This window comes from Coturnix japonica, chromosome 18, assembly GCF_054131305.1.
Source record: "Coturnix japonica strain WE chromosome 18, WE-NBRP24, whole genome shotgun sequence".
Taxonomy (NCBI): domain Eukaryota; kingdom Metazoa; phylum Chordata; class Aves; order Galliformes; family Phasianidae; genus Coturnix; species Coturnix japonica.
Window position 1 is genome coordinate 3279779 of NC_140680.1, and position 25936 is coordinate 3305714.

General features: G+C 44.9%; 1 protein-coding gene across 7 annotated transcripts in view; it reads right to left on the reverse strand.

Annotated features, from left to right (window-relative positions):
- LOC107320088 (follistatin-related protein 4) overlaps positions 1 to 25936 on the reverse strand; it is a 177360-nt gene that overhangs the window by 66439 nt on the left and 84985 nt on the right. For all 7 annotated transcript variants that reach the window (XM_085518732.1, XM_015875595.3, XM_015875592.3 and 4 more), the window contains 2 exons: positions 20934 to 21124; positions 17538 to 17658 (listed from right to left, as the gene is read on the reverse strand). In XM_085518732.1, the coding sequence (XP_085374858.1) occupies positions 17538 to 17658; positions 20934 to 21124 (312 nt within the window). The remainder of the gene's footprint in view (positions 1 to 17537; positions 17659 to 20933; positions 21125 to 25936) is intronic.

Genomic DNA, 25936 nt, shown 5'->3' on the forward strand with positions numbered 1-25936 from the left:
AGATAGAAGATGTTGGTATCAATGTAACTCCGTGACCAATCTATTAAACTCTGCAGAGATCCACACCAGGCTTGCCATCCCACACGGTGGCCCAACTACCCACTGTGCTCATTTACACTGCTGTATAAATGATTTGATTCCTTTCAGTGTGACGTCCACAACTAGAAAGACTTACAGCTGCATTACAAAACGCGGCACCTCTTTGCTGTTCCACAACCATTAAAAATCATGACGTTTATAAAGTTATTCTCTAAAAAATACAACAGTTCTCCAGCAAAAATTGCTTTTGCACTGATGATAAAGGAAACAAACCAACCAAAGATAAAACCACAGCACTGAAGCTAATAATGCACAATGTTCAGGCACTGGAGCTTTCTCCTTCCACTGCAAACATCGCCGGACACCTGGAAGTTATTAGATACAGTAATCATTTCTACTTTGCCTCCAGTCTACATTTTTCCTCTGGGTCACTCATGAGACATTTTTAATCCTATTAAAAAAGAAATCTAATTCAGAAAGTATTGATTCCGGATATCTTTTTATCTTCCTGACTCCCAGCCCTCCTGGGTTGCAGCACCGCCCCAGCCTACACAAAGGTGCACGGAAGGAGCTCACATGCCCCACATCTCACCATCACCTTTTTCCTTTTACAACCAGAAAAAAAGCAACCCCTAAACCTGGACAAAACATCATAGAAGTGTAGGTGGTGTTTCACAGCCAGAGCAGCACTCAGCCAAGAAGCCCATAGTTGGCTCTCCCATATTAATGAAGAGCACAGACGATGACACTGACCTTGTGTTGGCCACGGATCCTCTCAGAGGTATTGATTCAGGTTTTTCCCACTGACTTCAGTTTTTACTGAGTGGTGACAATGTTCCCAGTCCATCAGATGGAATGAAAGCAGAGCTAATATATCATCTTCCAGATGAATGGAAAACTCAGGCGGCTCTCAACTGACTGTGAACATTAAAAGTCTCATCTATCTCTTGGCAGTCCAGGTATAAACCGTGGCTACTTGGCCAAATCCCAGCTTAGTTAATTACAATCTTACATAAAATAATATCCTGTCTAATTTAATCGGGGAATGACATAACAGAGGATTTATACTAATCAGAAAATTCCTGAATAACAATTCATTTAAGAAGCAATTTCATTATGGATTTCTACGTATTAGTGGAAGTTTTCATTAGAAATGTAAGCCATAACCATCACCTTATTACATTTTTGCAGTCATCCATCCTAAGGTTTAATATGATTGGCAGCACTGTAGTATCTGAGTATCTTCTATGTGAAATCAATAGCAATATCAAAGCCCCATAACTTGATAATGAAGTTCCCAAAAGGAGAGTAGAGCCAAGATCCTTTCTCTTGCACATCTTTTCTTTTATTTAACAATTTTAATTTCAGGGTTTTTCTTGTGTGTAGGTTTTGGCATGTTTTTTTTTTTCACTTCTTGCACTGCCCATGGCATTCATAAACTCCAGTATTTTGTGTGTCTCATGTCAACAAGTGCAACCCAGAAAGAGCCGCAGCCCCATGCAACAACATCAGTGCATGAGGAGTCTACAGCTGGAACAAAAGCTGCGAGACAGCAGGGAGCAGCACACTGTGTGCTGGGAGTGGCACATCTCCCACCCCACACCATCGTCCTCCCTTCTTATTTAATGCTGGGAAAATAAATTTCATTGTAACAAGAAGCTCCGATAATTTCCTCGCCGAGGTTACGCGCTTCCTTGACTACACCAAGTGCTACTTCCAGCAATAATGCCTTAAATCTCCCTGGGCAGGGTTTGATGGCGCAGTAATAAAAATGTCTGTGCCCTGTTTATACCTCAGCTCCTGTTCCTGCAGCAGCGGTGATGAACAGCGCGTCAGACTCTCTGAGCACAGAAGCACCCTGGCTGCCATCCCTGCCGGCTCACGGCTGCTCGCCTCCTGTTTATTACTTTCTTTCATTGGAAAATCAGATTTGGGTACAGCAGCATCTTCCAGAGGGTCTGCACAACAGATAACACTGAGCTGCACCGGCTCATCTCTGCCACGAAAGCAATGGCTGATGATGACTATTAGTGTTCAGCCACATTAGCTCCATTGGGAACAAACCTCATTGTAACGTGGCTGATCCAATCATGATGGCAACTTTTGCTGTTAGTTTTGGCTTTTTTTTTTTCGCCCCCTGGAACAGATCAATTTGGACACCAGCTCAACATTACATCATAAACAAATACATTTCCTGACACACGTGCAATGGATATTCTTGGCCATTTAAGAGGGGATTGGACAGCTGTTTTGAAGAGAACATCATAATGATGTGATTTTTTCCCCCCAATCCTTTTGAGTATCAATAACCCTGGAAAAGCCAGAAATTCAGGATTCAAACTCATGTAGGTATCTCAGTGCCAGATCTTCAGACACAGAGAAAGATGAGGAAGGATGCTGTCACAATGAGGGATGTTACCCCCTTTCCAACAGAACTCTGTCTCAAAAGGTCAAAGCCATTGGAAAACCAGTTTGATTGGCATGGAACCTTTCCTCTTGCACTGACAGCAAATAACACAGAAGAGATCAGAGCCACACTGTAGCCAAGGACCTGGGACTAGTAATTCAACCTCAGCACGCAGGCAGCACTGTGAAACAACAAAGTATAGGGTTAAAAAGGCAAATTCAACCCCTGGATGGTCAAGGGTGAGACCCCACATCTTAGCTCTGCTCTTGGTTCACCACATCAGGAGGAGAATCCCAGCACAGAGAGAGAAGAGCAAAGGACCAAGCAAGGAATGCTCTGCAGGCACTGACCCTCGGATGATCCCTCTGCAGGAGCTGTGGGGCTGTTTGGGTTCAGTTCTGGTGCGCAGTGCTCACTTTGCATTTTCAACACATGTGAAGAAGCCCATGAAAGCAGGCAGCACATCCCCATGGAGTCACTGAGCAGCCCATGCGCTCCTAAGGGCATCCCATGGCTCCCCAGCAACAAGTCCTGAACATCATTTCTCCATCTTGGTTACACAGCTCAACTGCACACCTCATTTACGGGAAGTGAGATAAGGGGAGCCTGGCCCGCAGGGAGCACGGAGCCCAAAATTCATTTCATTTAGCTCACAGGCACGAGACTTCCTTTTCTGCTGAATTATTACTAGATAGCATTAAGATGTATGGCCTGCCAAATGTGTTTAAATGACTTTTTGGTCCCCATCATCACCATGAGAAAGCTAACAAGATCTGCCCAATCTATCTAAAAAGAGATGGGAGGGGGCTGGGAGGAGATGGCAGGACTTAATGAAGCCGTGAAGAACTGAGCCTTTCGAAAGAGCCGATAGACACAAAGTAAGTAAACATAAAGCGGTAACAATGGCACAAATGCCTTGCAGGATTCTCAGTCTGCCTGTTAGAACAGCTGGGTGTGTTTATTCTCCCTGGTCTCTAGCCAGATCTCTGGTAGATCTGCTGTCTGACAGAAGCACCAACAGAAACTAATTAAAGAATCAAAACTCCCATAAAAAACTGCAGATTTACGTACTTCTTACGTAATGAGTAAGCAGCACAGATTAAAGACAGGAAAGCAAATACATCTTTGAAAGGGATAATGAGCAAAGGCAAGTGTGCAAGAGAGGAAACATAAATTTAAAGCCTACTCCTGGTGGGTACTCCTGTAAGTGACATAATTAAGGAATACAGCAAATGCTTTCCTATTTCAGTTCAGGACAGAACTTCCTGCACCTCCCACGTCCACTGTGTGCATTTTTTTACCAACATGTCAGCAGAGACCAACAGAACACATGGAGGGAAAAGCCCCTGCCATGCAATGAGATGCATTGGTTTAATGCAGCTCTGCTTGGTTTGGTAACTGCACTGCTGCCCCTGAGGAGGGCTAAAATACAGAAAACCTCTCCGGAGAAAGAAACTGATTTGAATTGTATTTTTATGCAAATAAAGTAAAGATAAATTCTGTCTAGTCTCTTAATATATTTCCACTTGTCCACAGATGCAATAAGAAGGAGCCAATTGAAAGCTTTTCATCCCTCCAAGAAAGAAAGTCTGAAAGAAAAATGAGTACTCCACACAAAGCTGAGCAGCCAATTTGTTAAGCATCCGTGCAAGTTCCTTCTGCTTGGAGCGACAGAGCAATCCCAACCAGGGCTGCATCCTGCCATGTGAGCTGCATCAGGATTAATTAGCTTACATTATGATGTCTGGATATAAGGAGGGCGAACAAATGAAGTGGCACTTTCTCTGGGTTTGGTCAGGAGGAAGCTGAGGAGGCTCTTTTGGCTTCTGTGAGGGAACAGACAGCTTAAAGGTGGATCAACTCAGCCGCTCCTCATCTCATGGACTGACTGAACTTAATGACAAGCAAAGCAGGGACAAAAGGTATGGAACAGTGACAGTGAGAAATGCTGAATCTGCACTGGGTGAACTGCTTGGACTATTACTCTTTAAAATCTTTCACAAAATAAAAGCAGATGAGCAGCGTCTGTTCTGTGATTAACCAGGATGTTCTACCAGGGAAAGCAAAGCATCCTTCACAGCTCACTCAAAGCTGTTACTGTTATTATGAAGGAAGGTAACAAGGCAGCAACTTAACAAGGAACACCGGAGCATCTGCTTACACTCACAAAGGAGCATCTCCACAGCACTGGGGTAGCACAGATCTGTCAGCACCAGCACTGCTGGGTCAGCATTGGTGCCCAAGGAGATGTGAGCTCTCAGGGATGCTGTGTTGATGCAGAGCTACACTGAGATGTGGGACCCTCCCTGCCTTCCTGCAGGAACACTTGCACACAAAAAACATCTTTTTGTTGTTCTTATTTACCGTTTCCATCCAGGCAATACGATGTGAAAAGAGCTGTTCTTTTTCCTCCCATGACAAGGTTGGTGATTTAAGGGACCATTGCTGCTTTTTAAAAAATCCCCTCCAAGGGAACTGACAGGTGGTTCGCTCCGATAGATTCAGGTTCACTGATTTAAGGACACAGCCCTGGAGCACAGACAGCACCTCACTCCCTTGCTGATTGTTTCCTACAAGGTACATTACAGTCCGTGGCAGGCAGGCAGGCAGGCAGGCTGCCCCATATGCTGCAGGGCCCACAGGCTGAATGCTGCCTCAGAAACTCTTGCTGAAGAATCTTTTCCATCTGATTTCTTCATCTTTTGCCACCATAGGCTACAGAAGAGCCTAACACAGCACCTTTCTACAGCAATGAAATGATGCATTCTTTTGGCAAACCTTTCCCTCGTGGTGCAGGGTAAAAGCCTCTAACTTTTACAGTCACACTTAGTTACGTCTACATACAGCAATAAAACAACGACATTTCAATCACAGCAAGTTTTGGCACCTTGGTCCTATGGTTTCTTGGTGGCCAAAGAGGGTTGAAAACTTGTCAGCACTTTCCCTCAGCCTCTCTGTAAGTCACTCCCTGTTATTACAGACACTTGCAGGATCTGTCACTGCAAAAGCAGCACCCAGACAATGCTACAGCACTGATGGGAGAGCCCTGGAGAGCCCTGCGGTGCTGACTGCATGACAAGCACTTCTCTGAAGGACAAAGGATGACACTGTGGATCTTTAAACCCAAAGCCAATGCTGCAGGTGGTTTCTCTCAGCATAACTGCCAAGAGCCAAGAGCCACTGAGGGGTGGAAAATGCAAAAAGAAGGTAAATAATATTTTAAAAAAAAGGAATGTCTTTCTGAAAAATGACAGCGTAACTCAGCACAGAAGCCTTTCCTTCAGACAGCAGCTACCCCGCAACTGAAAGCAAAAGCAGAGTGAGAGTGCAGAAGAAAAGCTCAGTTGGATGTGGTGCTCAGGGCCATGACTTAGCAGAGGGCTGTTAGGATAGTACGGTTAGGATGCAGTTGGACTTGATGATCTTTAAGGTCTTTTCCAACCCGAGCAATTCTATGATTCTATTCTATGATTCCAGGTCTGTGCTCCTGTGCTCCAGAATCCACCAATTTCCTCCTGTTTTATCAATCACCTTCATTTTGTATTTCCTTTTTATATTAACAAAAGGACAAGGATCAGCAGATTTGTTGAGCAGTGCAATAAGATCCCAGTAATAACAGCTTTAGGAATTAGTATGAAGAAGAGGCAGCAGGAAAGCTACTTCTGTCTTACTACTTTCAGCCATTCTTCAAACTCAGCTTGATGTGCTTTGCTCTACAAACTCAGGCTCCAGCCAAGTTGATGGGTAAAATCCGAGGAAATTTCCTGTCACTTCCATTTAACTAAAACCTGCAATGTGACCAGATTGGGATGCTGACACTGTAGTTTTGTTCGAGCATATGAAATGGTGAATATTCTTCCTCCATTAAGGATGACTCTCCCCAGTGCCTCGTTCTCTGCCAAGAAACGCCTCTCCCACAGCACAGCCAACCCAAATTAACACACTATCACAAAGACACATTCCTTGGCAGCTGGCATTTCCATGGGACCACCAACAGTCTCCAGCCAGTGCTGGACACACCACAATTCAAAGTGAAGCTACAAAAAAGCAGTTATAAGAAAATTACATGATGTGATTTCTGTGCACAGCTCTCAATTTCCTGCCCATCGTAATGAGAGAAGAAGTGAAATGTTATTTCCATATCCTCACCTGCTGTGGCACAAGGAGCTAATGCTGACATGGAACCACCTAGGTAAAGCTTGCACCATAGGAATCTTGCTGCCTTTCTTATTGAAGTACCAGCATATTCCTTTCTGCTCTGGACAAGGAAGGGACAGTGGAGACTGCCCACAACCAGAGGAGTCCATGACAAGTCCTGCAGCAGGTGTGGCTATAGGGGATTTATTTCAATGGTGAAACAATTTCATTCTCACTCTGATTAGGAAAAGATCTGTGAAACAAGAGACAGAGATTACCCCAGAACCTTCCAGACCTTCATTGTCTGTGAACTGTAGAGAGATGCTGTAGCCCTTGACAGCTGACGCCCATCTTCTATCGACACAGGATCGTTTCCAAGTAGGAACGTTTTCAAAACATCTCTAAGATATTAATGGTCAATATTCATCAAGAGATATGCGAGGAGGAGGCTTAGAAATCCTTTAATGGGCATTGCTCATGTTCCTCTTGTGCCATTATTTGAACACCCTGTTCTCCATATCCACAACAGAAAGAGACAGGTATGAAAAAATATAATTGAGGAAAGACAGGCAGCCAGGTGAGGCCAGGGAAAGGCAGGGAGATGGCAATAAAGCATGGTGTGCGAGGATGCTGCACCTGGTTTGTGCTCTGCTGAGCTGTACTGAGCTGCTGGAGGCAGCAGTAATGCTGCTAACAAAATAATGCAATAGATGCATTGATGAAAAAGGTAAGAATAAGATGAAAGCAGTTTCTGTTGCTTTTTCTGCTTCTGTCCCTTTAGGCTGTCATTAGTTTATTTATTCACTACAAAGTAGTTATAGGCTTGTGCCAGTGGAATTAGACAGCCAGAGGTCCTACCAGCTTAAACGTGGAGGTGACAAAGCAATTTGGCGTATGCAGAATTTGCATTTCATGTACAAACTTGGTACCAGTGACAGATTCACAAAACAAATGAACCAAATCTGTTATTCCAAGTGACTAAAAATGGTTGTCATCTGACATCTTGCGAAGCCAACGTGACATTGGTTGAGCGTCTCCACTCAACTCCTATGGGGCGTCATCCACAAAAACTAATGACTACAACAACTGTTACATTAACTGAAGGAAGCCAAAAATCCCTACAAGAAGCACAACTACTTCACCAGATATTTTAACCTTTCCTATGAGACTTGTATGTAGTCCTCAAGGTAAATTATCCAGAACACTGAGAGAAAAACAATGAAATTGCTTTGCTGCAGGCCCTATTGTTTCTTCTAAAGTTTCTTTTGTTACAGGAAATTGTGGGTCAATTAGCAATTATTGATGCATTTTTTATTTTGTGGGCACAAGAATGCTTGCAAAGCAGCAGGATGAGAGGCAACAGCCTTAAGCTGCACCAGGGGAGGGGCAAGTTGAAAAATGCATTCTCCAGAAGAGCAGTGATGTGCAGGCACAGCTGCCCATGGAGTGGGGGACATCACTGTACCTGGAGGTGTCCCAGAACGTACAGATGTAGCACCTGGGGACGTGGTCAGTGAGCATGGTGGGGTGGGTTGGGGCTGGACTTGGGGATCCTAAAGTGATTCTCTGAAAGCCTGATGCAAGATCTGCAACTCAGCTGCCACACGGGAGCATTGCAGCGATGGTTCAGTACAAGACAGCACAAAGCCGCTGAGTTCCCCCCTTAAAGGAAATTGCACCTGTCAAGTCCTCCCCTGCCTCACATTTAACGAAGGGAAAGCTAATCAATGAGTGCTTGGAGCTGCTGGTCTTCTCCCATGAGTCAAAAGAAGGAAGCTAGCCTGCCACTCTTCTTTATTTTTTAAAGCTATTGTATGCGTGATGCCTATTACAGGGAAAATCTTTTATTCCCCAATGTCCTCTGTTAAAGAGCTTTTACAGAAAAGGAATCCAACAGTTCATTACTTCTATCTGCTCAACATACTTTTGACATAATTGTATTAGTGCCCAGTTGCAGGGCTTGAAAAGGGAAAGCTGAAAAACAGCTTTTTGCCATCAGTTTATTTATTTGTGGGAGTCCTGTTTGTGTACCAGAATACAAAGCATGTTATTTGCAGTTCTTATAATTTGTTTAATGCACTGCGTTCGAGAGGCCACCCGTGCTAATGCAGCAAAGGAGTAAGCGGGTTACTCTCTCACTGCATTTAAGAAAGGAAAAAACCTACTTTCTGAGCCAAATCCCTCCTGTTGATGCACTCAGCTCTCACCAAATTCGGGTCTGTGAGGGAACAGAGGAAGGGAACTGGGGAAGGGGAAAGACTGGGAGCTGCAGGGGGCATACAAAGAGGAGGGGATACCAGCAGCACCAACAGTGCTCACCTGGATGCCAGCAGCCCACTTTGTTTTCTCATTGCCTAAGTGCCTGTCTGCATCCTGGGAGCTCGATGACACCGAAGGGAAGTGCTGCTTGCTGGAAGAGGCAGTACATCAGCAGCCTGCTCCAGCCATGGCCACAAACCCCTGTGTCTGACAACGAAAATGCATTTCTGTTCTCTCCGAAAGCTATTTGACACAGTAGGTGTCCATGCATCACCACAAGATGAATGAGTGTTATGGCCATTATAAGTTGCTTTCATCTTCCATTCAGCTATAGAAGCTGGATGTCAATGCATTAATTACAATCCACAATGTCTGTTCATCACATTACACTGAAGTATTCAATAAACACCAATTAACATATTGGAGCCTTTCCACAAACACATCTTGCCTGACTTGGAGTGAATGGATTCATAAAAACACATCTTAAAACCAAATAAGGAGGAAAACAACAATTCTGTAACAAATTTAGACCTGGGCACGCTATATTTTAGCTGATGACTGGTTGGTAAATTGCATTTAAAAGCAAAACAAGTCTATTAGCTCTGCCAGAAGATGCATTATGCTTCCCAACAGGCTCCAAACCAATCCACCTGAGTGAAACACACGTATGTTTGGTAGTTCATAATGCACTTGCACCGGCTACAGTGAAATAAAACCAACAGCAATTAGTGCCAAAACAAGTGGAGATGTGCTCACTCCAACATTCAGTACTCATGCCTATTTTATACCTTCTGAAGCCCATAAATCTCCATCAAGGTTTATGTCTGGGGCTGGAGACAGAAGGTGCAGACTCCTGCAACAGCAGACTCTGGCACAAAGCTCTATTTCTTAATATAATGAAGTGCAACAGCCTCTGATACCAGTGATGACCAAATGCAACCAGATACTGTCACTACTACTGAAACTGCTTTGCTTTTTTGTTCCAGAGGAGTATAAACCCAATTTAGGGATGCATGCGTATCATCTACCAATGGGAAAGTCCACGCATCCCCAACCAAGCATGGAGTCACAGTCCAGGATAGTCATCCTGTGCAGGACTTGCATGCTAAAGAACATGCCAGCTTTCCCTGAATCACTACAGAATGCCTTAGAAATGAGATGTGTTCTTTCTGATGCAGCAGAACTTCCCGGTGTAAGTTGGAAAGGGAAGAAGAGTTGGCAGCCATCAGCCTAGAACGCTGCTTTCTTCCAAGCAATCAGGCCCCACGGATGGCTCATTTCTAACTTAATTGTTATAAAGAGCAGGAAATGATGATTTTACATGTGGACTAACATCCACAAATGAGAAGACTGCCCTCAAGAGGAGCCCTCCCCTGAGCTTTCTGGGAAGCTGCTTTCTAGCAAGGGACACAGCACGGCATTCTCCTGCTTCATCATACGAGCATTAGCCAAAGTATTCCTTCCAGCCCTCAATTTTATTAAGAGTATTCAAGAGGACCGTGCTAATGGAGATAGATTAGACAACCAGAACAACATTAAGCCTGGACAGGCAGCAGTAGCGCTGCGCTTTCGTTCATCAGACTGCTACAGGCTCAGAATACAGCTCCCGAAATTTCACGGCAGAAATGATTTGTTTCTCCCCAGGCAAAGGGCTCCTTAGATCAATAGCCTTAGGGAGGTGAGTGGAATATAAAAGGGAGACATTCGTGCAGCAAAATTTTTTAGGATTCTACCTACGAGAGCTATCAAACAGCAGCCGTGTGACTGGATATTCAACATATGCAGATGACAGCTTTTGTTGTAAAGAGGAACGTGGGGGTGGGGATGGCACTGCCTGAGTCCAGCTGATACACGGCATGACTGGTAATAGATCCTGGGCCCTCACAGCCCAGGGACAAACTAATATGCTTCCCCCTAGACCACACCTCTCCTTATTTTCTTTTCTTTTTTCCTTACCTATGTGAACAGCAGCAAGGAAATCCAGGCTGGGACTGCAGATTTAATTTTGGCCAAGTGGGGTTTGATGGATAACCTTGTGGTACGACAGAGCACTGCACAAAGCTGTTTTTTCTACACAGTTCAAATGAAGCATGCAAGACATGGAGAATCAGGTCACAGAGCCAGACAGGAGAAGAGACAGCCAAAGGAAGGCAGGTTGGGCAGCATCTTGCATCCTGCAACTTCAAAACCAGTCTCTGCCTGAATGCAATCTGAGCAGCAGCTCCATCAGAGCGGAGCCCTGCAATGAAACCACACAAAATCCAGGAAAGCCCCGTGAGATGCAGCTCGTGTTGAAGCACACCCTGAAAGCATGTTTTGAAAGTTACCAGTGTCTTTCAAGCTCCGTAATGTTCCATTTAATTTCGCATTTCAAAAGCACCTATAGCTTCTATGATCACAGCGTGAGGATATTTTTCCTCTCCCTTTTCACCCTGCTCCTTTTTTTGGTGCTTTGCTTTGGAATTAATGTTATTCCCACTCCCTTATATGCTCCCACCTGTCCCCCCCTCCATACACCAGGGGAGGCTCAGGTTGGATATTGGAAAGAGTTTCTTCTGAGAAGGAGCAGAGAAGCACAGACAGCCCAGGGAGTGGGAGAGTCCCCATCCCTGGATGCAATGAAGGGAAGGGCAGATGTGGTACGAAGGGACCTGGTTAGAGGGCAGTATTGGTGGTGGGCGGATGGTTGGGCTTGATGATCTTAGAGGTCTTTTCCAACTTTAATGATTCTATGATTCCACAGCCTCTCCAGCAGTTCTTTGTGGCTGTGATAAAAAGTGCTGTGGTGTTTCAGCTGGGTCAGCATCAGTGGGCACCTGCCAGCTTTTCTGTCGTCAGCTTTGCATGGCGAACAGAATGTCAACCAAAAAGAAAAGCCACAGACTGGCACATACTTAGCACGTGTCTTTTTGCTTCCTGGAAATCACAGCCATAGATCCCTTCTGCAGGCAGCAAGCTTCCAACAGCGCTGCTGGGATGCCCTAGTGAAGGCACAGGGTCTGAGCACGGCATAAAGCACGATGGTCAGAACCATCCTTTCAATTCATCCTATTCAATTTCCAACTGCTTTTTTTTCTTTTCTTTTCAGTTCCTATCAGGACATTCTGGATTTGTCAAGGAGATTTTCTCCTATGAAGAACACGGAATAATAACATCTCAGCTGTGGCTCTACATAAATCGTATCACTGCACTGGGGATACGGACTGTACTCAGTAATTTTCTGATGGCTGCTCTGGCATTTTGATTATAAAATTAGCACTGCAGCTCTGTAGTGCTATGCAGTATCAATGAAGCATGTGCTAAATGAAGCAGGAACCGGCTGATGGACAGATATCAGGGAGCAGTTCCCACCGGGGACCACTATAATGGGGCTGTTTCAGTGGTGGAGCTGAACCTAAAAGGCATCATCAACTCCAGAAAACAAATACAACACTAACCAAGGAGATGTAGTGGCAGCCAACGTATCTGAGGGAGACATTGGGTAACCTCATGGTATGTTAAGGAACAGTTTTGGCCTTCAAATTAATGGAACTGCTGAAGCAGTTGAGGAAAAAAAATAGGGAGAGCATGTAGATGGAGAAGTTATGCAAAGCAGCCATGAGATGCCTGAAAGGGCGAACAGAGCACACGGCAGCATTCCTCAGATGAATGCACATTTCACAAGGCAAACACAACTCTAGCACTTGCTGACCATCATTTCCTTCATTTTTAGCAGCATGGGAAGTCTATGTCTGATTGCAGAAACCAGTTCTGCTTCCGTAGGAATGGAATAAAGCTACAGGAGAGCCTGCAGTTCCACATCCCCAGCCCATTGAAAATGCAAATCATCACATATAGATCTCCACCAGTGGGATCTGAAGGTGTGGATGCCACTCTGAAGGGTTGTCAGTCATTTCATGAGCTCACCAACATTTGTATTTGCTGTTCACTGACGTAATTTCGTGTCTGCAAGCAGCTGAGAACGGTGTTATTTTGTGTGTATGAGATTGCTTCAGTGAACACTGCTGGTACGGATCAAATCATTCCTTGAGAAATGGCATTTGCCTGGTTTTATGCACCACCAAATCACTCATAAGCACTTATAAATATGTAGATATTCTGCTCCTGCAAGGGTGTGTGTAGACATTTGATACAGTTTGCACGACATCACCTCCGAAGCACAACTCCACACTGCAAACTCTTGCATTTAAAACCAAGATTAACAAATCGATGCACCCCGAGGAGCAGTTTAAAACCACCGGTACGCTGTATTCCTCTGAGTTTTCTTTGCTATTCGTAGAGAATGGATATCCAATAACAACTTGTAATTAGTTCATTTTTTCTTATTCAGTCACTATATATTAAGCCCGTTGGCATTTTCCAGATGGTATCTTTTGAAATGAGAGGTATTTGAAAAAATACCGGAGATCAGCAATTCCCACTTTGGGCACCACCAGGATGGACACACTCTGCCTTAACCGAACAGCAATTCCTGACCAAATAACACAGAATCATTCCAACTATGTCTACCCTCGCCAGAAGTTTCCACTTTGGACAATGAGGTGCAGAAATCCAGCTAAATGGCTTTATAATTCTGCTTATTTTTGCTGTAAGAATGCACTATTACATGCATTATTCCAGAAATCCCCCTCTCCCCCCAGAATTGCCTTTATCCTCAGCAACACGGGCTGCGTGGGATCCTTTAAGGCAGCCTGGAGCCGCTCACATTGGCCAGCAAAGGAAAGCTCATTTTGTTCCCAAGCACTGTGCATCACCCCAAACACTGCTGCCAACCCAAAACACCGCCGCGCTGCTCTGCTTGCTGAGGCGTGTTTGAAGTCTGGATATCACATCGCTCACAGGAGAAACAAATCAATGTTGGTAAGCTAATGAATTATTTCCAACTCCGTAGCAATATCTGCAGCAACATGAAAGAAAAATCACATACAAAGGAGATTGCAGCCGAAGAGGCTGAGCACGGTGTGCAAACCGTCAATATTTCAGGGCTATGATTTGATCCTGTAGATAACCGATGCTACAACATTGCTAAAGAGAACACCTCAAGCAAAACATTTTATCTCGCAATATAGTTGTCCGATATGATTAACCAGGCTTGACCAATCTGGCTGGGAGATAGCAGCAACACATGTCCAGCCCTATGTACCACACCAATGGGGAGGACAGGGCTGCAATGCACAGACCTGGACTGGAACTCGCTCACAGCTGCAACTCCTGCTGGATACCTGGGCTGCCAGGCACACATGGAATACATTGATTGCAGACATTTCCAAATACACGTGTCCATTCTCCTCAAATACAAGTTATTTCTATCTTTCCTTATATCCTGAGAATAGAAGCTGTCCCCACGTGCCCCGCAGCCCCTGCTCAGTCTCTGCTCCTCTCCCCAAGTGCATCTCTGTCTGTCCTGTCAGGCATGAAGCCTCAGGGCTTGGCTGACAGCTACAAAGCTCCAACTTCAAGTCATTTCCACTGAATCACCCCTCAAAAATAAATCTGCTTTATAGTCTGCTCTGCAGATGGGGCTCAGGAGGACGCCTGGAGGAGTCAGGGAAGAACAGCCCCATGCGATTTACTTACAGCCTGATAGGAAACGGAGCTGCATGAGTTTTAAGACCTCTGAAGGAAGACTGGAGCCCAACCCACTGCTGCTCCGCTGCACTGGCACCGATTTATCCAATAGCCATGCCTAGCCCTGTCTCCTAATGCCTTTTTTTGCCCAAATTCACCCACAGTACGTTGTTCACTAAGCATTAAGGGCAGTTAAACACAGGGGAAATGTGAATTAAAGCAAAACAGGAGAACAGCACAAGCTTCTTACAAAGGGCACAACAGCACTGTCAGGGCCAACACCAGCACGTTTAGGGTGAAAAGAGCACACTGACCCCGCAGTCTCTTCTGCACTCATTCCTGCACTAAACGCGCTCCGTTTAAACTGTGTTTGTGTTCTTCAGATAACAGCACATCTCACAGCCAGCAGCATTTCCCTGCTGTCAGAACAACAGCCATGGGGTAGGAAGGATGCTCACAAAAGGCCTTTTTGTGCTTCCTGAGATAGTGCAAAACACACAGGCAAGCTGTCAGAAGGGTGTGCTGCTTAGGAGAGTGCCCTAGTTGGCAGGGAGCTAGAAGTTAAGGGGATTTTATCATAGGGTTAATAGCTTCTTATTAGCTAAACAATGTTGACAAGATAAAGCCATTTTGATGGAACGCATGTTTTCCCTCTCTTCGACATATTTGTGTTACAAATGGACCTGTCCACATTGATGCTAATATAGATCCAGAAGATTACAATGATTTTCTCAGCTAGGCTTTCACATCTGCCAACCCGCTACTTTCCCATTAGGGAAGACAACGGGAAAGCCAAAAGTGACATGCCTAATTCTAATGACCTCCAGTCAGACGCTGTTCCAGAAGTTACATCCAAAAATCACTCATCTGAGTGTATTTAAAGCTCGACTCAGCTGGGTGACGTGCTTGCCAATTTCCTACACCATCTCCATGCTGATTAATTAGGTGCATGCTCTGCTGTAGTACTGATATACGCTAAGCTTCTTATTTATTACCCATCTATTGAATCCTTTTTGAAAATATCAATAAGAAATTAGGCAGGTATACTTAGTAGTACATGTTCTTTTTCAAGAATGTGAAAATATTTCAGTTCAATATCTTAAAAATGAATTTCTTTTCATTAGGGCCCTAATCCTGCTTATCTAATAAAACTTACTGATAAGAAATTAGAAGACGCCTAAAATTTGTCCTTTCCAGAGCTGTCAGGAGAACATTTAAACTGTCTCAGATGTTACTCATCGTGTGTGTATGATTAGGATGATTTGGAAAGTGATACTTTAATCCTCTGCTAATAGATCTTTCCATTCATCCTCATACACAAAAGCAGATTTCTCAAAATTGTGTTCTTGGTATTCAGGGATAAAAGAACTTTCAGAAAAAAAAAATGAACAGATTAAAGATGATACATTAGAGAGGGTCAGCAGGAGGGCTGCTATTTCCAGCCGCAATCTGATATTCTGCATTGAGATATGTACATAATTGATTATCGTGATTAGAAATGATTATTAAAAGAAGCACCCACTGCATGTAGGAGTTGTAATGGTAAAAGCAGGCTTCAATAAGGCGAGGTGTTGCATTTCTTCTCACCCACCCACACAGTTTTCATTCACTCTCAGCAGACCAGCAGGGCATGGGATCAAAGATACCCTTTGGATCTCTGTGGGCCCCAGAGGGAGAAGATGGGTCAAGAAAAGGCAAGAGTGAACCATGGAGCGAGAAGGTACAATTCTGTGGCTCTGTAAGCTGCAGGAAGGCCATGAGAGTCAAGACAATGAATTGTGATTTCAAAAGTATGGCAAGAATGACAAATTGCAAAGCTCTCTGCTTTGTCAAGGTCATCTTCAAACCTTTCCAAACTGCAACATCACGACGGAGTGTGGCACACTGACACAAACCTAAGAGAGGTTTTGAGAGTATAAATCAGATTGAGACTTCCTGATGTCACTCCGAATGTTTGGTTCCTCAATTTGCAAAGCAGCCATCCCTGCTGCTGGCACACAGCAATAAGCAACTTGGCTGAATTCTAAGCAAATGAAAGCAAAAAAAATGTACTACAAAACTACTGTTAGGGGCCGGGTCTGCCTCATAATGAAGCACCAAAGCTCATAAACATATTGTTGTGAAGTTGTTCCCAGACAATGAAATAAAGTAGAAGAAGACAGACTTTAACCAGGCACTGAAGTTAAGTTAGAATCCTGTAAGGTTTCTAAAGCTGCACGCAACGTGCTTTGTTTCTGAATTAAAAACCAATGGCCAATAAATGCTCTTGATAAACGCAGGGATTCTGGGAAATTGAAAATAGAGAATCTGAACTTTAGTTTCTTTTAATATTCAAAATCCTTTTGATAAATACTCAGTATGCCACGCTTTTTTTGCGATAATACTTCTTGCAGGTTATCGATTATTTCCTCTGTTCCTTGGCTAATATTTTGTACCTGTCCTATCTTCAATGGCCTGCTTAAAATTCACTGAACCAAGAACTCATACAGATGACTTGTGGAATTCAGCTGCAAGTTCCTGTGACTTTGAGAACGCGTTGATCCAAACACGCTCCCAAATAACTGCATGTCAAACCTTTATAGCTGGGGTAACTCACTTTATCACCTTCTTAACGGATGAAGTTTTATGTTTTACTGCATATCTGCTGCTTTGAATGTGCTGTGCTGAATTAAATATAGATGTGGTTCAAATAGCTGCATGATGATTACTGGGGCTAGTCTTAATGCACATTAAATGTTATTATCCAAAGTTGCTTTTTTTCAAGAAAACAGAAAAACCTTCTCATTAGAAAAGAGGACTTGTTTCCTCAGAGGTATTCAGAGCCACATAGCTACATACATGGCCACTACCCCAACACCTCTCCACAGCCACCAACGAGACGCCATCAGCCCAAAGTACGAGAAAACCTACCAGAACACTGAGTCCTACACACTTTAACCAACCTCCTGGCTCTTGCCCATCCCTTGGAGCACAGCCATCTTTAGAAACAAGCCTTTCATAGTGATTGGTGCAACATTAAATACAAAAAGGGAACATCTTTGCTGACCACATCTGGGCAGACAGTGCTGCCATCTCAGATATTCACTTGCTTTCAACACTGAAGATGGGCAGAAGCATCAGGACTTACGGAAGGCCGTGTAGAGCTCTTGCAGGGTTAAGTGCCCATCGTTGTTATAATCATCAAACCGGAGGAGGTCTTCCAGTGTACAATCCAATAAATCATCTTCCAGATCCTCTTTCTTCATTACCTGCAGCAAAGAAAACACTCAACCTCGATGTAAAGCTACGGTGGCTCTGTGTCACTCAGATTTGCCATCTAATAACCCTCGGGTATGTACCCCCATCCCCCTCCACAGAGAGGCACGGAGGATGGTAACAACTTGGTCTCCAGCACCATGAAACCCTCCAAGCTGGAGCTCTGACTTGGCACAAACTCGGCTTGGGGTGCCAGCTGCTGGCACTGGTGCATAAGAATCCTCTGAATGCCTCCAAGCAGCAAAGGCTTTGGAGAACAGCCGCTTTCGTAAGCCAGCAGATTGGGACCAGGTTTGAAGGGCAAAGAGAAAAAAAAACAACATTCCACAAGCGCTTTTACCTTTCCCTTTAGGACTAGAACAGGCAAGGGATGATGGTATATTCAAAATGAATATGTTTTCTCAGTTCTCAACAGTTTGTTTCTTCTGTATGCTAAGGATTTCACACCTTCCACACAAAAAAAATGAAGAGAGCTTTGAAAGTCATACATCCAAGTTAGCCAACAGCTAAACTCAGACCTAAACATAATGAAAACAATGGCTTCTCTCAATTTATTGTGGAACATTAAGAAAACTCCTGAAATATTGCATCTCCCGTGCAGGAAGGCTTTTGCTGCAGCCCAGAGACTCTTATTTACTCCTCTAGTCTTGGCCCATTATATTGAAGCAATTTAAAGTAATAATGCTAAAAAAATGACCCTTCACCTAGCCAGTAAAAATGTTCAATAAAAGCGAGATCAACCATAGCATTCAAGATCAATCTTCTAAAGATGGAAATTTCCCTCTGTCTATCTCTGTATTGAAAATTGATCAGCTTTTCATCAGACTACAACTTTTTTACTAGTCCTTTTGATTTAATGTCAGGAGACAAAAAAAAACCAACACGAGACACTTCAGCTGCAATGTGTTCAGTAGATTTATGAATCTGACTGGAAAATACATTCAGGTTTTAAATGGAAATACTATTCCAATTACTACCTTTGTTAGTAGCTTTGTACACCCATGGCTGCAGGACTGCGTGGGTGCTTCACACTGCTGGGCCCAGAAGGAAACAGTTCAATGTAGTCTGCTGGCAGTGAGGACACAAAGAGGACTCTGCACAGAAGGGATGGATCATCTGCTGTCACTCTTTTGCTCAAAGCAATTGTGTAAAGGGATATCAAACAAATAAGCAAAGACCCCCACTGCATCCCAGTGCTGAAGGCTGCCCAGGCACTGAACTGTCCTTGCCACAGGGACTCTACTTCCAGTTTCTCCTTTGGGACAAATCCTTCTGCACTGAGCCTCCTAAAGACCCCTTCCAGGCTTTAAAAATGACACTGTTTTGTTTCTTGTTTTTTGCTTTTTCTTTCCTGCAGCAGTGTGTGTTACCTGCCTTGGGTTTTTTCTTGCAGACAAGGTTATGGTGCTCGAGAGACTATTTTTCTTTTAAATAAAACAAAGAAAATGCACAACAACAGCTCATCCAGCGGCCAGAGAGAATGAGATCACATGCCTCCCTGTGCACTACGCTCATTTTATCTACCTCTACCCATGGGCAATAAAACTCCAGTCTTCGAAGGAACTTTAAAGTTGTGGTGAGCTTCAGATTCAAAGAGCTGACACAAATCAGTCACAGATCTGCCTCACAAGGCAAGGAAGTTTCTCTTAAAACTATAATATTGAAAATTAAAAATTGCTCGTTGCTTAAAATAATCCCTTGGAAATGGAGTGAATAAACCAGACAGCTGAAGGCAGATGGAATTCATCCTGGCTTGGAGTTAACAAGAAGAAATAAAGATGGTGTGAGCGCCCCAGGGATCAGGTGGTGCCCAACACAGCCCCATCTGCCCAACTGCCCCAGTGGGGCCCACAGCACAGCAACTCAGTTCAGGCTTAAAGGCATCCCCAGCCTCTCTGCACTCAGCATTACCTGGCGTTGCTTTGTCTTTCAAGAGGTGCTGATACTTTGTCAGCCTTTGTGTGTCTGTAGAGGACGTGTGGCTGAATGGGCTCCCAGCTGAGGGCTGGACTGCGCCAGTTCATTACATTGCAGAAAGCAAACACCTTTATTGAGTTTGATGATATAGTTAAAAGAGAAGAATTAAAAAAAGAGGAGCAGCCAATTCCTCTGCTTGCTGTTGTGCCTGGAGCCCTCTCTGTGCTCTCTCACATCAGCAGGTGAAGCCCACAGTAACTTCAGAGCAGACCTTGAAGAACTGAATCTGGCTCTTTTAAAATGCAGGTCATTCCTTCTTCCTAATGGCGATGGCTTGCAGGATGCCAAACATTTATTTCCATAAAGCAAGCTGAGTTTAGTACCCTGACAAAGTAAATTTCTTGTAAAAAGGGAGAGAAATGGAGAGTAGAACAGACACTAACAGACACTCAGATGTAACTGTGCAAAAGCTGGCTTTGAATTCAGAGAGAAGTGCTTTCTTATCCCTACCCATGACTTTATAAGAAATCGCTGAATTCAGATGAATTATTGTATATATTCATAGCTCAGATCTAAGGGAATTTATGCTGACACTTTGCATTGTGCAGGCAGGACTGTGCATCATGTCAACAGCTTTAGGATTAAAATTCAGAGCAAATCCATTGCAAGTGGTCCTGCTTGGGGAACAACCAGCTTGTTCTGTCCTGCTTGCTCAAAGAACATAGAGAACCACAATGTCAACATGGGGACACTCCCCCACATCTGGTACGGCGCTGCTGCTCATATTTATGAGTCTGTTTTGTCAAATTTTCACACTAAGAAAACAAGTTTAGGACACAACGTAATCAGCACAAGTGCCTGCACTGGTTCACTTTACCAATTAGTTTAATTCCAACAGCACAGCAGGCCCATAATTAGAAATAACAGATTCTTCAGGCTCTCACCTTTTCAAATGTTATTAGGATCAACTAATCAAGATTTCACTATCTGCCACACCCTGGCAAAATAAAACTCTCAAAAGCATTCTGACTTTACTGTCTTGTCACTGTATGGACCAGAGGAGAGGAGGAAGAAGGAAGGGATTTCTTCTGAACTCACACAGAATCAAAAGCTACCTGGAAATGTTTGAGGTGTCTGCTAGCAGTGAGGATTATCAGCTGTTCTCAGGAGCAAGGATGATGCTGGAAAACTGCCATACTGTTGTTGTGGAGGATCACCAAGTGTTGGATACCACAGCAGAGATGCAGAGGTAGGTGTGGGGGCTGCAGCATCACTGTACAACCAACCTCTCCTTTTCAATGAGAAACATAACCTGCTCTGCCACTCCATTTGCACCCAATGCAGCACCCACCTGTGCCAGCTCCGAGCTGCTGAGCTGCCCATCCCTGTTTGCATCCAGGTGCTGGAAGAGTTCCTCCACCAAAGCACGTTTCTGAGCGGCCCTGTCGGCAGATGGGCGGCGCGGTGGGGCTGAGCGCTGCGCCTGCAGCTCCAACAGGACGCTCTTCAGCTGCCTGTAGCTGGCCATGGTGCATGAGTCACCTGGAAGAGAGGGAGGAAGGGCTGCGTTACTGCACGGGGATCCTTTAAGGGACTCTGAAGCAATGATAAATAAGGCACAGCCTAAGCCGGGCTGTCTGCACATGTGGCATCATGCCAGGCTGTGCTTTGCAGCTCCTGCAGCGGTCATCCTTTGTAGGAGCTGACAGTTTGGCCAAGCCCTGCTGTCAGGGCTGTCTCCAATACGTTGCCTTGCACATTATAGGGCTTCACTAACAGACTCCCATACTTAGTTTCATGATCCCCACCCATATCAAATTTGCTCCACATCTGTCTAAATATTATCTGTCTAGTGATCACAGTGTGAAAAATAAATCACAGGAAGCTGGTCAGAGATAGCTCCGTGAACACAAACACTCCAGTGTTACCCCATGCAACACAAGGGACTAACCCTTTTGGGGTAGAGGCATGAAGCCCACAGGGACAGCAAGTACATCTCACTCTCAAGGTGTTAGAGGAAGAAGAAGCCTCAGACACAGCACGAGGTGCCAGGCTGGTGGGGGAGGATAGCAAAGAGCAGCCTGCTGCCTGCAGTGACACTTCATGCTGCCACAGCCACCTCCCTCAGCCCCTGACTGGGGAAAAACGTCATGATCAGTGAGAAGCCCTCAAGCTGCTCACTCTGAAGTGACACCAGCCTGGCTGGAGCAATGAGACTGAACCTTTGCGACCCTGAAAAGCTCCCGCTGTGCTGATGGCTGCCAGCAATGCTCTGAGCAGCGCCCCGCTCTGATTTAAAGGCATCCTCCTAGGGAGGAAGCTGACCCTTGTGCCCAGAGCACCAAAAGCTCTATTGCCCTTTTCTGTTCTACTGCTGTCTGGGCAAAGCTTAGCAGAACGAAGTGTGGTCACTTTCCTGTTGGTGCAAACCTGTTTGCTTTAGTGTAAAGTACAGCAATGCCCACTGCTTCTGCTAGATGCCCTCTTCTCTGCATCTCTATTCTCTGCATTGGCAGTTTTGAAACAATTCTGTTTCATCTCTCATGCTGGACTAAATCTGAGGGGTCTCTCCACTCTTTAAGGGACAATGTTCTTACAGATCAGTTCCCCACAGACTTCAAACATTAATCCTCTGAAAAATAACAGGAGTTTGTCATACTGACCACCAGCCTTCCTGTCCTTTGATTGCTGAGCTGTATCACTTTTGGACCCAATTAAAATCCCAGGTGGGAGGCATTTCTCTGATAGCAAATCCCTCTACTGGCAAGGTTTTTTTTTCCCTTTCCTATTCATTGCCTCTAACTTCCAAAACATTGCGACTTGAGAAGGTGGAAGGGGACAGAAGGGCTGGACATGCACCTGCCACTGGGCTCAGCACTGTGCTGCTTTGCCAGCAATAACCACACAGCCAGGCTCACTTCCCATCCTGAACTCAGACCCTTCTAGAGGAGAGCACAGGAAGGACAGGGCTCCTCTGCGACTCAGCTGCTATCAGTCTTGTTTATTTGTTTTGCCCTTCCCCTCACCCCCATTTGATAGCTATCCTGAACATGGCAAGAAGAAACATCTTCCTTACAATCATGTGCTTATTTAAACGAAAACTTGATTGCCTTCTCCAGCGCAATCACACAGTTTTGCAGTCTTGTCATAAATACAGATTTAGCTACTTCAATAATTGCTTTTCGCTGAGATGAAGCTTTCTTTTCTTTCCAGTCAAATCTTAATTCTAGAGATGTATCTTAGGCTAATGAAGACAGGGAAAACTACTTAATTTGCTTCCCACCCTGCTCCTGTGTGGTGCTTCCCATTTGCTGGATGCACCATGATGTCCACAGCTGCATTGCTAAGAAGGGGGAGATGGCGATCTCCTTCACATCCATACAACCCCCCCCCCATGCTCTATCCAAATTCTGACAACAAAGATGCCCCCAAACTGCACTTCCCCAAAATGAAGAGTCTCATGTGGCTGCAGAACAGCCCAAGGTGCCAAAGTGGGGACTTCCAGAGTGATACAGCCGTGCTGTCACCTCCAGGCAGATGTGACTGACACGAAGAGTGAAATAAAGGAAACTGGAGGGAAGACAGAGCTGGTGGCAGCCACAGCAGCGCACCCCAAATGCTGCTTTGTGCTCACATCAAAACATCAAAAGACACCAAGCACCCATCCCAGCAGCAGGGTAATGCCAGGCTGCCCCACAAACAGTGAGGGAAGCCAGCAATAACACAATTACACCTTCTCTTTAGAAAAATAAGCAGTCCTGTTTCACATAGTGCTAACACAAAGCACAGCTCTGCCCTGCTCACACTGCTCATCACCTTCCCTTTCCCCTGGAGAAAACAACGCTGCTCAGCTCTGCTGGATGCTGTTCCCTCGGCACCTCTTAGCAGCACGGAGGTGACAGACTCCCCAGCTCTCACACCTCTGGCCATCGTCCCCTGACACCTGTGACACACGAGACTGGCAGTGATGCACAAGCAGTTGCTTCAGGACGAGGCACATACTGGCACTTGGTGGCACATCAGGTGCAAATAAAAGAGAAAAAGCAATAAAGTTCTGTCCTAGAGGTGCAAGATTCATCATTCGTGCTTGTTCAGTGGAACTAAAAGATGGATGAGAAAATGAGCTAAGGCTATTATAAAAAAGTGCATAAAAATATTTAAATAATTTATATATTTAATCTCATTAGAGAGAAAACAAACAAACAAACAACAAGAAAAGCACTCCTAGTCGAAGGACACAGTCCATCTGACCCAACTTCCCAGTACGCCTGGCCAAAGCACTGGTTTCATAGCCATCCTTGTGTGGGATGTCAGACCCACACACAACACAGACCTGATGCTCCTCCAAAAGCAATGGGAAGGCACTCAACAAGACCTTCTGCCTCTACCCACCACCAAGGACACACATAGGCAGCTTAGATCATTTGGCAAACCAGTGCTAAGGTTAACCAGGTTCTCCCGTTATAAAGACTCTTCCCGTCCTTACCAGACATTGCTCTTTTACCCTTAATCCGGCCACCTTCCCCATGGACTCAGCTCATAGTCCTTTGGGGCTGTCATACAGGTCCTGCAAAGCACAGCTCAGTTCTTTCTCTCCGCCCCCCCGTCCCATCTCCTGCTGTCAGTGACACTTATAATCTTCTTACACCGTGCCCAGGATCTATCAGTTTTATCTGCTAAATACTCTCTTTAGGTTTCTTGCAGCACTGCTGTCTCTTCTACGTTTGCTGTTCTTTCAGGTATTATAACCACAGCTGCTGCTCGAACCACAGAAAAATCATCATCATGCCCTCTCTCATTCCCATTCTTGTCTGTGCTTTGCTAAGTGCCTCCAGCAGTTTCCTTTGCATCATGAGCTCAGCGCTACCCACAGACTGCTCTCCCTGCTGGCGCCTCTCGGCGGGGTTTCCTTGTTAGCACACCCCGGGCACTTGGGCTCTGTATGCAATTGCTGTCCCACAGACCCCACAGCTGCCTTGTTTGGAGCTCAGACTCTCAGCCTGCACACTAGGAGCTGCCTCTGTTGCTTTTTGAGAAGAGATTTGAAGCACTTCTTCCCTGCTCTGTTTCTGAGCAGTGGAGATGTCTCTGTGTGCAGCCCAAGTGCCTGTTGCTCCCATCTATACCACCTCTAGGTGGGGAACCTGCAGAGTGCAAGGCTCCGGGATAAGCTGAAAACTGATTTTCTGCTTTTATGCCCTAAAAACTGGGTCTCTACACACTCGATCATCTTTTTCCACTATGCCATATAAGGATCAGTTAGGAAAATAAAGTCACTCAAGTTGTTTTTCCATCTGTAAGCATGATCCTTGTAGGATTTATTCTGCTGACTGCTGAAGAAGAGAGCTCAAGGCACACTGTGGACACCTGATATCAAAATTAAGACGCTGATCTGCTAGTGCAGGATGGGGTTCTTTTTAAGTTAATAGCGTTAACAACATGTCAAGCCACGTCTTTGGATCCCAGCTTAGGAATTTATTTTAAACCGAAAGGCAAAATGGTAAAAAAGAAGGCTACTTTCCCCATTCCAAGAAGCCGCATCACTGTTTTTGATGGTCCTTCTGCTTTTTGAACAAGAACCTATTTTGACAGCCACACTTTGTACAACAAATAGGAGCCTTCCCTGGGATGAGCTGCACGCTTTTTGCCCAGCCATAGGATGCCCTGGGCAATGCTGCCTTTGTTCCCAGCACTCTGCTGGAGGTCGGATCCCTTCTCCAAGCCTGACATCCTCCTTTGTAGCCCTAAAAGGAAAACGCTGGTGACTTTCAAACGAACCCCACGCAAGGAGCAGCTCCTGGGATAAAACTTCTATATACTCGCCAAGCTCAAAACACGAGGATTTCTGATTATTACTTTTTAAAATACAGATAGACCATTAAACACATCCTCCCAAAACACCCACTGTGCCACCCCCAAGCCTGGCTGGGAGGAGGGGCTGGCAGTGGGCTGGGAGCTCAGCACGTCCCCAGCCATGCTGGGAGCCCTCTGCAGATACAAGCCCTTTTTATCTGTTCACAGTGTTTCCAGAACCAGTGAAGCCTGGCACTGTTTGTATTGAAAAAGAAAAGAATGACAGGCAAAGAAAAACAGTAAGACAGAAGAAAAGGAAAGAAAAATCCAGTGTCTTAGGGTCTGATTGCCAAAGTGTGGCCAATAACTGTCACATTTACATGCTCTGCTCACTCCGAGCAATTCTGTTTCTTGCTCTGTTTTGCTGCAGCTACGTAATTCCTCCTGTTTAGCACTTGTGTATGCTTTGGCAGATAAAATATTGATCAGCCTGCCACGAAACGTAGAGTGCCATTCTGTTTTCATGTCAGAACTCTGTAATGAACTGCATTTATCAAGACC